General features: G+C 41.0%; 1 protein-coding gene and 1 long non-coding RNA gene across 4 annotated transcripts in view; one reads left to right on the top strand and one right to left on the bottom strand.

The window, feature by feature from the left end:
• The window catches only part of Bank1 (B cell scaffold protein with ankyrin repeats 1), a 230,998-nt gene that overhangs the window by 9,680 nt on the left and 206,806 nt on the right, over window positions 1–14,512 (bottom strand). For 2 of the 3 annotated variants that reach the window (XM_085677665.2, XM_048456824.3), the window contains exons 12-13: window positions 4,191–4,390; window positions 1,994–2,057 (exon numbers count right to left, since the gene is read on the bottom strand). In XM_085677665.2, coding sequence (XP_085533791.2) covers window positions 1,994–2,057; window positions 4,191–4,390 — 264 coding nt within the window. The remainder of the gene's footprint in view (window positions 1–1,993; window positions 2,058–4,190; window positions 4,391–14,512) is intronic. The other variant, XM_085677666.2, reaches the window with a different exon arrangement.
• LOC125414690 (uncharacterized) overlaps window positions 1–14,512 on the top strand; it is a 137,006-nt gene that overhangs the window by 100,184 nt on the left and 22,310 nt on the right. Inside the window, exon 2 of the long non-coding RNA XR_014997551.2 lies at window positions 10,810–10,889. This is a non-coding gene — a long non-coding RNA (uncharacterized LOC125414690). The remainder of the gene's footprint in view (window positions 1–10,809; window positions 10,890–14,512) is intronic.

Below are 14,512 nucleotides of genomic sequence, written 5' to 3'. Positions count from 1 at the left end.
TGCATGAATTCAGTATGCTTATAGGAGATGCTTTAATGGCCTCTTCTACAAAGTTAACAGGGATTGCTAGCTTCTTACCATTGATAGCTACTTTTTTCCATTCACTAGGGATTCCTGTTTATTTTTATGCAATTTTAATCACTTTTTGGCTGGAATGTTGAGCATCACATCTCTTGCATACTGGGGGTTCTGTGTAGGATTTTGTTTTAGTAGGCAGTTCAAATTCTGACATGAGCTTCTCTAGGTTTGATTGTTGTTTTTCAGTATTCACCAACTCCAAAGTGTTTCAGAAGGCCTGAGGTACCAGCTATGTTTCTCCCAGGGATGTTATAGTTCGGTTTGAGATCTTGCCAGGTATATCATGAGTAGAGGTTACTCTGAGTTAGGGTCTTAGTACAGCCGGCATTGCAGGTTTCAAGAAGTGTTAGAATGATTCCACTCTGGCAAGTCAGGAACAAAGATTTCCCCTGTAGGCCTTGGCCTAGCTCACTCAACCCCTCTCTGGCCTCTGCTTTCTGCTTCCAGTGCCCTTGAAGTTACGAGCTTATGCTTCTTGTACACACTCACTCAGTTCATCTCTCAGGCACAGACTAAGTTCCTCCTGTGTGATTCTGAACCCACTCTCGTCCAGTTCTAGCACACCGCAGTGGCTTCAGTTGCCTCGGCCAGGCTCTCCATGTTCTTGCCCCGGGACTGAGTTGCCTCGCCCTCACAGTCAAGAAATGCTCCTTTGGCAGATAGGTGAGCAATGGTTAGATTCACTGCATGAGTCTGCTTACCGCGGACAGTACGGTCTTCACCACCTTACTATCCACTTGGCAAAGTCACTTGCTCGTCTTTGATGACTATTAGTATCTTATAATTGGAGTGCATGGCCACTACTGTTCGTTCCACTGGGACTGAAGAGATAACTGATTTGTTATTAGAATACTGGTGCTGATTTTTGAACTCAAAACTAGATGTGTCGTAGATTCTTATGTGTTTGTTTCCAGTTTCTCAAATCCTATTTTTTAATTTATAGATTATGAATGACATCTACCATTGTAAGAAGCATTAGGATTTAATATGTGCTCTTTAGATATGATAGATAATAGTTTACATATTTTTAATAAAATTATTTTTAGAATTTATAATTTTATTAGTTGTTAAAATGGTATTTTTCCACATAATAATCCAAGTTTGTAGATCTCAGTTATGTGTAAATCAGTCCCTTGCTCATGATATTAGTTATGTTAAAAAGCATATTTATAGTTCAGAACACATTTATAGAAAAGCTTAAAGAATTCTCTGTGGGAAACAGATAGCAACACAATAATAGAAGGAGAATAAACTTCCCACAGTGAATCTCCACAGGATGTACAACCCAAAGGTATGGAATATGTACTTACAGTGGGGAGATGGGGGTTTAATGGCCATATAGCAATAATACAATTTACTTTCAATTTTGGAATATATCATTCATCTTTAGAGACGATCTGCCATCTTAATGGCATTGGCCTTTAACCCTAGTCATTTTTTCAGGACAACTCCTAACTCTCAGCAAGGGAAAGCTGCCCTGCCAGGAACCGTTGTGAGGAAAGGCCACCTGGAGACAGAGAATGTAAAACAATTCACATGTGGACAGTTGTGAGCTTGAATGCACTAGGAATGGCCTACCTCTTTGGATGTATAATGGACAATGATTGTATATTGCCCACAAAATGAACAATGAAAATACACTGGAACAAGGTAATCTTATTCATAAGTTGAATAGACATCAAATGGAAGTAGTTGAGCATTGGTTGGTCAATATCAGTCAGTAGAGGCCCTCTTGGATGGTTGTGTGAATAAGCCCGCTTGGCAGAGAAGCAACCGGGGAGACTGAGTCTCCAGCCAGAGAGTGGGAAGGGAGAAGGTGTGTGGATTTGAACTGAAATCTGTCTGGATTTGCCGTCCCTACATTTTCTACCTTATCACACTCTCAGTTTTTGAGTAGCAGGCAACTGTCACTCACCACAGGCATTTTCATCTTCGGGCCGTTTCCCTATAATGTTGTCTCGTAGTTGGCGTAGCTTTTCCTTAATAAAAGTGCAGAGCACAGATAGCACAGATATTAAAGGGTCAAAATAAAAGCATTTATCACTATAACCAGTGCCCAAACCACTACTTAGTAATAAGTTGATACTTAAGAAGTCTAAAATATCTTTAGTACTTTATCCAGAATCTTATTCTTCATGAAAGAGATGTAAAGTGGTAGCATCCTGTTCCACAGAAATGGAAACTGAGGAGCGGGGAGGCTAAGCGATTCATCTAACCACAGCTACAAGACAGGCTTGGAAGCAGCGCTTAGCCTCGTGCTGTGTGCCTCCATTGAGTGAAGAGTTGTACCAGGATGCTGGGGCTGGATGCCTCCTGAGCCCATTTTCAGGCTCCATTGTGCTGTGCTATATTTTTTTCCTGGTACTCTATTTATAAAAAAAAAAATTAAGGACCCAGGGGAAAATACTATGAAACTAGAGTCCTTTTCTCAGAATATTGTTCTTCCAAATATTCTGCAAAAAATAAAAGCACATTAGAACTTCATAAATTTCTTGACAATACAACCTACGAGCGCTTTTCCCCCTTCAGGAAGGCCTCTTTCCTGGGGGTTATTTCCATGGCTTTGCAGATGTTCCCCTCTGAGTGGAGCCAGGTGCCTTGGGCATGCCAAGGAGGGAAGGTGAGAGGCAAGGCCGTTAGTTTTGGCACCACCTCATCTTTAGGGCTGGGGAGTCTATGTGATGTGATTCTTCCCTGCTCTTCAAACTCTGGCTACATACATGAAAATGAGTCATTTTCCTCAGAACAATCCTCCACCAGGCATACCATGTCCCAACAACTGCTGGCAAATTCATTTCCAGGATACAAATGAATATGTTTGTAGCCAGGAGAGAAATATTGAAAAGCATATAAAATATTGGAGAGTGGTGCACACATGTGTGGATGTCTTAAATCCTTCCTCATGAATATAAACTCACAAACAAAACAAGCAACTAAGTGTTTCAAGAAATGACTAGGTAAGGCATTTCTAAAAAGCTGGAGCACACGAAACTGCATTGAAATCTTTATCTTTTAAGGGATTGAGAAGGATAAAGTGTATGTAGTTCCTGGGAGCAGAATGAGTTGCATGGGCTTGAAACTAAACACATGTTGCTCCATTTTAGGAATAGAATGACTGTGAAGGTGATGGCAATGGTAAGGATGGAGACACAGCGTTATCATTCTGCTCATGGGCACAGCACACGTGTGGAACTCCACCCTCCATTTTCTTTAGCATTTGTTTAGGAAAAAAAACAATTGCCTTTGATTAGTATTGTGAAACCTGGACCATCTCAGCCACCAACTGGCAACCGAATCTGCCCCTGTAGGTGGGTGGTTTCTGACAAGCTCTGATCTCAGATGTGTTTGGAAAGTCCTCTCGCCTACGCTGCTTTGGCCCATGTGTCACATTGTTTGAAACTTCATCCTAGTGACTCATTTTTTTATTGTTAAAAACTACATTGTCTTTTAAAATAAAAAAATGATCTCTTGGTAGAGGTAGAATATTCAGTTAATATTAGCTCCCTGTGTTTTGTCCGAACTTGGCTTATTAAATGTGTTTAATCAAGCAGCTGCATCAAAACTGGGTTCTGAGGCAAGTAGGCTTCCTGCCGCAGAAAGAATAGAACCCTTAAATATTTTGGGAGTATGAACCTATGAGATAAGTAGACCATGGAGCAGATACTTCTTACTGAGAACAGCCAAGGTGGCATAGTTTATAAGGAAAAAGAAGTTAAAATGAATCACACTTAGGACTAAATGCTTGATGTGTCGCCAGCTACTTTTTGTCCCTTTAAGCCTGGTCTATGCTATGTTTTAGCATGCTGAGCAGCTGTTACTGTGAGACTGCTTCATCTTCATTTCAGCAAGAAGATTAAACAAAATGTTCTTTGTACCCAGGGCAGGAACTATAAGCAGTTTTGATGTACGAGTTCCAATAGTGAGTTCACATAAATGAACTTATTAGTGAAACTTTGGCTATTATCTTCAAACATTTAGTTGATTGCTTCAAACATCTTTTTAGTGTCTAGTTAAAAACAAAAGCATGGTTGTCTCTGTGTCTTCTGAAGACTAAACACTTAAAGAATAGATGGGATATATAGGGGAAGGAATATTCTAGAAGATCGTATTACCTGTTGCATGATTTCCAGACCACTCTTTCCCATCTGCCAACGTTTAAATTTCTCTAGAGCTTCATCCACAGACATTTTCCCATTCTTGACTTTCTCCTGCAGGAGTATCAGTTCCTCCTGCCCAAGGATCAGTTCTTCCTGCCCAGTGGTCAGATAACCCTTTGTACTTGAGAAGGTTGGACCTTCCATCCGAGCTTTGTCTATGATACAAGACAAGGGTGTTTTAGTAAGAAATTAACGTTTGAAACACTGGAACAAAGTCATGCTACATAAGAACTCGTTGAATTTTCTTGCTCTTAACCATATATTCAGAGTTGAAGAATGGGCTAGCATAAAATTTTTGTTTCATTATTTTTGAGAGAAGTTGTTACTATATAACTTAAGAACATCACACATACTTGAGATCCTCCTGCCTCTGCCTCCAAAGTACTAAGATCTCAGGCTTGTGGCACTACATTTAGACAGCAGAAACATCTTTTAATATATTTCCTTTTAAGGATGGTGGTACATAGACTCTAACATAAAGGGGAAAAGAATCATTTTATCACTTAAAACATTAGGGCCAAGTAAAAATGATGTACTATTTGTAGGAAGTACCACCTCCCCCATTTTTTATGAGAAGTAAAATGAGATCATGTGGATGGGCATTCGACAGTACCTAGAGGAGCACGGGGTCTGCCTCCTCTTCCCAAAGGGAGCAATTGCAAAAGATGGCAGCTGCACTTGAGGTAAGCGACTGCCAGAGAGCCATGAAATTCATCCCAGCAGAAAATGGAAGCTGAGACAGCAAAATGGAATGAGAGCAGGAGGAGCCAGCACCTGTAACCCCGCCTGCCCCGTGGGGAAGGGAAACCCTTTTCAGAGGAAAGCAGGGAAGAAGCTCATTAGCACAGACGCTGCCAACTCAGCTCCTGGAAAGTTTCCCTGTCCATCAGCAGGAAGATCATTTAGGGAAGTAACCCAGAGCCTGCACAGTGGTTTTTCATTGGAGGAAGAACTCCTATCTCATCACTGATCTCCAGGGTCCACCCTTCTGTGGCATGATGTCATCCTGTGAAGGCAGCGACTGCCTGAATTATACTGACCTCTAGGGGTCAAAGACCTGTGCGTATTCCAATATTCGGTACCTCACAGATCCCCTATCACACTAGCAATGGGGACTGTTGCCTCATAGGCCCAAGGGACCCAGTAAGAACATAAGTGACTCTAGACTATAAGCTCTTGGACTTTAGGAGACAAATTACATGACAATAGCTACAAAGTGTGTGGGGAGATACGAAGGGATAAATAAAGAGCTAAAAGACCCATGCAAATGGAATTGCGAAATGTCTAATATAAACTATAGATAAAACACTATAGGGTGAGAAGTCCACGCTTGTCCATGGATTGGAAGAAAGAATGCTATAAAATTTTCATACAAAATCAGAAAAATCTTCAAGTTCAATAGAGTCATCAAAATACAAGGACATCTTTCATATGTTTGGAGGAAAACACTAAAATTAATATGAAAACAGACCCCAAAGTACAAATGGAACGGCAGACACCATGTTAAATAAACGAAGACGCAGCATGAAAAAGACCTGCAGGTTTCCTCCCGTCGGAGACTGCTGCAGAGATCAGGCGGAAGATCTAATTCACAGAGCTACCTGCTGGGAAGTAGAGGAGAGGAGGGACACGTGGGGGTTGAGGAAGGGGCACACAGCTAGAGAGAAGGAACACATCCTAGTGTTCTACAGAACAGCGACGGGGTGAGTATAGCATGCAATAACCCGCTGTGCACTTTATGAGCCACTGAAGGAGAGGAGGCCGGAGCTTCTACACATAAAGCGATGATAATGAAACAGAAACATTAATTCCTGATCTGATCAGTACACAATGTATGTACACATCGTTCCAGAATTACTCTAATTATTTTAAGGATCCATGGAGAAATAACTGCTAGCTTCCCTACCTTGGTCATAACACACTATACACAAGTATCATTTCTCCTACAGTCTCTCACAAATTTCTGAAAGTAACAATACAGTCAATTATAAGAAGATTAGGTCGAAAAATGACTTAATCTAGCGCCTGCCGCATATAAATGTCATTAATATTAAACATTTTTTTTTGAGAAAAGGTTTCTATCTCTAATTTTGAGAAAAGAGGTCTCAGCGAAAGATGTAAATGTCATAAAAGACTTAGGGTCATTTAAAACCTTATTCCTGGAAGATGGAAGTAAACACATACTCTCATTGTAATGTAATGCTTTCTTCTCCAAAAGAAAACGATCTGGAAGTTACCATGTGTTGTTTGTGTAGCACAGATCAGAGGCCCCCATGTTCTGTGTGGGTGCCAATGGAACACTGGAGGCTGGCGTGAGACATGGAGTCCGGAGTGGGGAGCCTATTGGCAGGATACAGGGGAATTCATTTCCCCACTGTCGTATCCAAGGACATGAGTAGACCCACACGTCTCTGGGGGAGGCTATGGTCTTTGCAGATCACCTCAATCCCTGTCACCAAGTGGCAACATATTTGGGCTCGGGACTCAGGTGAGATTGCAACTTCTCTTTTATGTATTGCCATCAAGTCCAGCATACTCATTGCAATGTCTCAGGAGAAGCACGTTCTCAACTGGCTGTTACTTCTGAATATGCCCAGTGCAGAAGGACAGAAGGACAGAAGGACAGAAAAGTGTTCAGCTAGTATTTGGTTACCTAGCCCTGGGCATTCTTCAAAAATGGAAGAAACTGGACCATCACTCAAACATAGCATCAAAGATTTGGAAGATGGGGGGAGTGGTGCTCCTGTCTAGCAGTGGGGTCACTGATGGAATTGAAAATGATTTTTTTTCCTGGAAGAAAGACATTTTAAGCTCTAGGCAGTCCTTTTAATTACCCGAAGGGTGCTCAAGCCTAGACTGTGTGGGCTGACTGCTAACGCCCATTTTAGACTTGAGAGAGTCTCTCCCAGTGAGTCCAGGACTAGGAACTAGGAGTCTGCTGTATGGTTTCCTTGCATCTAAATCGTCTCCATGACCAGCCATTCTGGTTTCCTGGAGGGACTTCCTTCCCTTTTCAGAAGTTTATTGCCCCAGAACTAATAAGATGTCAACAAATCCTACACTCTAAATCTTCCTAGATGGATGACCGAACACAGAATCCCTGGAGAAATGGAGAGTGCAAGCCAGTCAGCGGGCTAACTGGTTGAGCAGCAAGAAGCACAAAGAGCTGTCGAGATCTTGCTTTTCCTACCCTTCACTATGTGTAGGCTTCCACACAAATTCAGCTCCTGAGATGCAGGGTCCTGCGGCATCTACGTGCCATCCCGCCAGAGCAGGAGGAGAGCATCGCTATTAAAAGCTATACCATTTAGTCATCACCGCACTTCTGCCATCCTTTGACCCAAGCCAGAATCCGTTTTTATCTCAAGTAACCCTTGCAGCTGCATCTTCCGTGTTCGCAGAAGGTATATCCAGGAAACCATTCCTAGGAAGGTGTCAATTGCAATCCTGCTCCACATAAAGGTTTCACTGAATTAAAACACTGCATCTGGGGGTGCTGAGATGGCTTGTTAGGTAACAGTACCTACCACCAAGTCTAGACACATGAATCTGACCCTTGAGACCCATGTAAGGTAGAACAGAAAGGACTCCACAAAGTCCACACACATACTGTGACCCCCTCACCCCCACACATACAATTTAATAAAGAACTGAATCCTTTTAACAATATTCATTTCAATGACCCCATCTCATTTCAAATTCTTAACTTTTAAATTGTAAATAAGATGACCTCAGTGCAGAAAGAAATACGATTTGGTCCTTTGCAATCCCATAAACAAAACAAAAAGATTCACAAAAAGTCTCCAGTTTCAAGTCCTAAAAGTGAGACAAAAAAAAACCCAAAAAAACAAAACAACAACAACAACAACAAAAAACCTTGTGGACAAACTAATTTTCCACAAACCTGCTTTTCCTTCTCATACAAAATATAATAAAGCACCTGGCTTGATCAATTATTATTAAGCATGACAAACTCCAAAGAAAAATGATCTGGAAACTTTACTACCTTCTCATTCAAGGCAGGCTCATTATTCTAAATGTAGGACCCGCAAACCTTGGCAATGCTGATAGGCTCTTTTATGGCATTAAGGTTAGCAGTTCATGTAGGTTGTAAGGGCAGGTGTTTCTTCCATCCAAACTTTCTGTTTCTGTTTACTTTTAGAAGACTTAGTATGACCTTTATGTCGTTTTCATCAAAAAGCTTTTGTCATCCTGCTAGCTGCATGTTTGAAACTGCTGTTGGTCAGTTTTACTGTAAAAGCCTCAAGACAGATGAATGGTTTGGTTCCCTTTAATTTTTCTTTTTAATATTTTTTCATTTGATTTGAATAATGTCCACAAAAGCAACAAGTAACCTATTATACTCAATCTTCTTGACTTGTAGAACAGGTCAGAAAGTGTTGCACTGAATTCCTGGTAGGGAGTGACTGACTAGGACACTTTTTACTAAAACTTGGAAAACAAAGGACTTAGTAGGCCTTGCTGTTAGATAACAAGACAAATACAGGCTTCAGGGGTATACTATTGACATTGATTTTTTTTTTTAATCAATCATTTTCCAAAATTTGGTACTAGCCCTAGATTCTTCCAAGCAATTTTTAGTTTCTGTCTTTATTATTATTAGGGATTCTGTATCTCTCAGGTTTTGCCTTCATTTCTGACAGAAGTTGCAATACACTCTGCCAGCACAGTCCATTTTAGGCAAGAACTCAGAAACTGAACAAAATATTTTCAGGTGTAACTTTAACAATGAAAAAATGCCCTTTCGTGAGCAATATGACAAATGAAAATATAAGTTATACTGGGAAAGGCCGCTGAAGCCATTATTTTTTTATGGAATACAAATGACCACACGTTGACAGTTTCCCCGCTTTTCTATTTAATATATCTAGAGCTGGCAAGAACAGCCTGACGGAAACGCCACAGGGCTCAGAAGTCTCTTTCCCCACATCAGAGTGATCCCTTCCCTGCTTCCCCGGGTCTCCTGCTTAAAGACAATTTTATTATTTAACATTAATCAAACTACCCAGCACGGTGTACTCTGAGAACACATAAAAATATGTGCCCTGACTGAATCTTTTCCATGGGCATTCAAACCCCACCAAAAGTCAAGCCTGCAACGAGGCTGTCGTTTGGCTGAGACCATGCCAGGGGTTCCAAAGCTATAAGCCCATAGAAGGCAAGCACAAAGTCACGAAGCAATGTCTTAGTGATTGTTTATTAAATACATTGAAATAATTCTCATTAGCATGAAGACTCTTTCAGATTGAATTATTATGACTTTAAAGAAATGTATATCAAACATAAAAAAAAATCTACATGGAAAGAATTACAATGTGAAGGTTGTATGTGGCAAATATATATGTAATTTTATATTTATATACCTGATATGAATAAGGTTTAGGCAACCAAAAATTGGAAGTTCTCATCCTCATCAAAATCTCTGTGTGTGTGTGGGGGTGTCTGCCCTAAACATTTGGTTAGGATGGGCATACGCTTACCAACATGCCCCTGTAAATTATGGTTTATCCTGACGTACAGCAACAGAACATCCTTCATGTGGTCCATTAATTAACTGTGAAGCACACAGATTATGGGTGATTGTCATGATCAGGGAGGCACTTTGTTAATGCCTCAGCTCATTGGTTGCTGTGTTTCTTACTTGCAGTAAAGCAATAGTGGAGACAGAAAATGGAGTTGGTCTTGACATGGAAAGAAACGTCCAACAGAAACAAGTCTAGGAAACAGACAACCTGCGATCTGAGAATATTATTTAATTTTGTGTCCATGTCCTTGAAGTAGTAGCCTCTCCATCATAGTCCATTTGCCTGATACCTACAAGCTTATTTAATTGGGATGTTTGTTGTTTGGCTTACACCCAAGGGACGCGGAAACGCTCCTCTAGTGAGAATCTCATAAATGAATCGGTCCTCGGTGAGTGTGGTTAGCAAAACTCTGACTTCAGAACCTCTGCAGGCTCCAAACACACCAATAGAACCTAGTCCCCTGGTTTGTGGCTACGATGAACATGCCTTTGGCTGCTCCCAGGGCTCAGGGAGGAAATGGAGTAGACTGGAAGCACTTTCTATCTGTGGCATCATTCTCTGGCATTTTTTGATTTTGAAACCAAATTGGGAAAATTGACTCTAGAACTGCATTTTGATGAAAACTTTTACCTGTGATTCCCCAGTCCTTAGCGCTTTCCCTTCATATTTTCTCAAGACGTAAAATCTGAGTCCAGGAATTCCTTTGAGTTCCCACAGAAATGGTGCCAATTAATTCCGTGGTAGTTTTTTTTTTTTTTTTTTTTTTTTTTCTGTTCCTCAGGAAACTTCCTTGGCTCAGCAATAATGTAGCTTCCTGGCAACCCCTTGGCAATCTTCAACTTAGAGATTCTGGAATGCTTTCGCTTTCCGTGGGGGAAATAGTTGGCTCTTCTGTGTTCTTTTCCCTTCCAGTACACAGTAGAAGAAACACATTATTTAACCCTTTCTTAGGGAGTTTTCTGGGTCCCCTAGAAAATCTTAACTCATGAACATTTCACAACCCACCCCCCCCCCTTTATCTTCCACAGACATCATCATTGGAGACGCATCTACTGTTTTCCTATGACCTGATGAGATCCCAGGATAGCCGAAGGATGCTCTGAGAACGGTAAGAAGCAGTCCTTTTCCATAATGCCAAAACAGCTTCAAGAAAAATGGCTGGATGGTTTGAATGTGAAATGTTCCTCACAGGATCGCACATTGCGCACTGGCTTCTCAGGTGTGGGTGCTGTTTTAGGGGCGGGATTTCAATTTTACAAAGTTTACAGGAAATCTGGGAGGAGCAGGGCTTGCTCTCTGCTTCCTGGCAGCCATGACATAAACTGCTCTGCTCTGTCAATCCTTCCCACATGAAGGAGGGAGACCTCTGAAACCATGGACCACATAAATCTGCCTCCCAGCTTGGTTGCTCAGACATTTTGTTACATTGAAGAAAATTCTTACTGATATAACCACCTTCTAAGTACCCGGGATGTTTATGAAGATTCTAATTATCATTTTTTTGATCATGCCGAAAACTGATTTTCCTGGAGGTTATAGTTATCAGATTTGGGAAAAAAACACAACAGAAACTTCCTAAGATCTAATGTTCTTTTACTTTTAGAAGTAGCACAATATTTTGTTCTATTCTGGTAAATTCTTGATTTCTCAAAGTAAAGGAATATCCTACTGTGACTAATTTAAAATGCTACAAATAAGTTGGATCCAACAATCCAAATGAAAAAAAAATCAAATAACATGACTTTTTTTTTTTTGGTATCTGAGACTCCAGAGATGCTTTTAAAAGGACTAAGACAAAGTGCCTTTAGTGAAGCAAAAGTCGTATATGTCCAAGTGTATAAAATAATAAACCATTGCATTATCAATAGGGTTCACTGTAGAATGTCTTTCCTTCCGTCATTCTCTCTAGCCTTTTATCCCAGCATAGAAACTGTTTCTTTGTATACACCATGGAATGTAAATCAGTCCTTCTAGGTTCAAGGGAAACCCTCAGCTCTTCTTAAACTGTCTTCTGTGGGATAGACAGATGGCCACCTGCTAAGAACAGGTGCTCCCCACGTCTTTACCATCTTCTTTCTCCTGTGAAAGGAGAAATCCTGACATTTCCAGATCTTACCTTCAGTGCTAACAGAATTGAATTATAACCATGATATTTGAATAATTTATAATAAGAAATACTTAGGAATTTTTTTTCTCTGAAAGAGCTCAAGACACCCACCTCCTCTCTTTATTATTTATAAAACTTTGAGTTATGTGTGGGAGTCCAGATGGGAGTAATCAGTTTTGTTTAAATCTTTAAGAACTATTGGGTTCCTAAATGTACGAAGACCTTCCTTGAAGCTTTACATTTCTTTCCTGAGAGACATAAAGGCAAGGCAAAGGGACAACAAACAGACTTTCAAAGGTCCATGATCCATCCTTATGGTAGCTACCTTTTAATGACTGTGACAGAAACAAATGGCAAGATGCAAGGTTTATTTTCTGCTCGAGGTTGAGGAGGTAAGGTCTATCATGGGAGGAAAGGCATGGTGGCTGAAGTGTGGCTCAAGGACATACATACGTCATGATTTATTGTATTTCAGAAAACAGGGAAGTAGAAAAAGCTTAGTTCGGAAGTAGGGTTGTGTCCAATCACCAAAGGCTATACCTATCCCAACGTCCTTACCTCCATTAGCCAAGTTTTACAAGATTTTAGGTCTCAAGTTTCTACAGTTTTCTCAAACAGCACAATCAATTAGGGACCTGCGGGGAAACATTCTATATCCACATGGCAACATTTGGCCCTAATGCCTTACTGGCCAGTAGCTATTGATGAACACAAATTGTAATCAATTCAACTTCAAAAGCTGCATCAGTATTAATACCGTTCACAATTACAAAGTCTCTTCTGAGACTCAAGGCAAACTCGCAGATGTGAGCCTTTGTAAATGTCAAAGAGCAAGTTGGATACCTCCAACAGACAATGCACTTGACTCCAAAAGGGAAGAGAGGGAGGACAGTAGGGAAATTGTGAGCAAAGCAATACTGAAACCCAGTAGGGCAAATATCAAACCTCTCAGCTGAGACCCACTTCTATGGATCAGCTCCTACGGATCAGCACACATGGCCTCTTATGTGACCTGGATCCTCTCAGTGGCTGTAGGCTCTTTTGGAAGACATTCCACACTCCTTGTTCCTCCAGCACCCTTGGGTCTACATTCCAACTTAGATTTCACCTTTGTACCCACACATAGCTTTCTTAGGGGTTCTACTATGGAGGTACTCGAACTCTGTTCCACAGTGTGTGACCTGAGGGCCTTTCTGGAACCTTAGTACAGACTTGTAGAACTCTGGATTCTTACATTCTGCTGCCTGTCACTCCATCAGCTCTAGATAGAAAACAATGCTGAGTTTTGCTTCTAGGTCAAGATGCATGCTGGCCCACTTAGATCATGGCTGTGGTTGCTAAGTGCATGTGTGACTGAATTTCCTTGCCAAAGACACGGAGCAAATATGCGACAACCTCCATGATGTTGCCTCGAAATTTCCTCCACCAATCAACTTGGTTCATTACTTTTGAATTCAGGCTCACCTACATTTTCAGGACATGTGTGGCTGCTTTGCCAGAATGCTTCATGAATTGAACGTCCTCTAGTTCAATCACTTGCCTCTGCTTAAAACCTCACCAGCCTGGCCTTTTCTGTCTGTATTTCTATCAACTTTACGGTCTCTGTACTCCCACCAGGAAGTCTCATTAATCTCCCTGGATAGCACTCCAGGGCTTCTCTGGCTTGCAGCCCTAAACTCCTCCACATTTTTCCTAGTTCCAAAGGCTTATGAAGTGTATGGTCAGGTTTACTAGAGGCACATTACTTTTACTACCAACTTTCTTTATTAATTACTTTTCTTGTTGAAAATGCCCAACAGAAGTAAGTGGAGGGAGAACAGGCTTTTTGCTTGCTCCTAGTTTCCCATGGTAGGAAAAGCATGGATGGGTGCTGAGGCAGAGGAGTTTGTGATTACAGGACTTTGTAGTATAGTTCGTCACATCTCAGAATACCAAGAGGTAGAGAGAGTTTGTGCCAAAAGTTGGGCTGGTTATGAACCTGAAAGCCCACCCATACTGTCTCTTTTCACTAGCTATGGCTCACTCTCTGTTGCCTCCATATAGCAGTTGGAGACAAGTGTTGAAGCCCAGGAACTTGTGGGGAACACTTTACATCTAAACCATGGCATGGCTAAATTATCAAACTCATACTTAAAAAAATGGAGAATTGCTCTTTAATGAGAGTGGTATTTTGCATATAAATTTGCAAGCAGTATGTCTAACTAGTTCATAGAAGAATAGAGGTTCACCTTCCTCAAGTATTGTGTTCAAGCACCATGCATCCTAATCATTAGACAATCTAAGTACAAAAAGGCTGCCATGAGAAATGCCACTTGAAGTGATGAGCGGTAGTCATTAATCTAAGAATACAGTATTGACATGGGACCACTCACAGCATCCTAAGAGCAGGTTCACTGAGGTTCTTTGCTGAATACTGTTCTGTGAGTGTTAAAAGTTGGTACATCCTGACCCTTGCCTCTTCAGTGGCACAAAAGGAGATGCAGCAAATGGGGGCTGCTGTGAAGTGATTTTGTGGCTTTATTTCAATGTCTCTTTCTCAATAATTACCTGTTACCAGTTTCAAGGTGACATAATTTGGGGCTGAAGTTATTTCAAAGGTACCACTGCATACGCTCATTGATTGC

The sequence above is a fragment of the Myodes glareolus genome, chromosome 17 (assembly GCF_982192425.1).
Source record: "Myodes glareolus chromosome 17, mMyoGla1.1, whole genome shotgun sequence".
Taxonomy (NCBI): Eukaryota; Metazoa; Chordata; class Mammalia; order Rodentia; family Cricetidae; genus Myodes; species Myodes glareolus.
The sequence above is the reverse complement of the archived record's forward strand: the minus strand, read 5'-3'. Positions and strand labels throughout refer to the sequence as shown.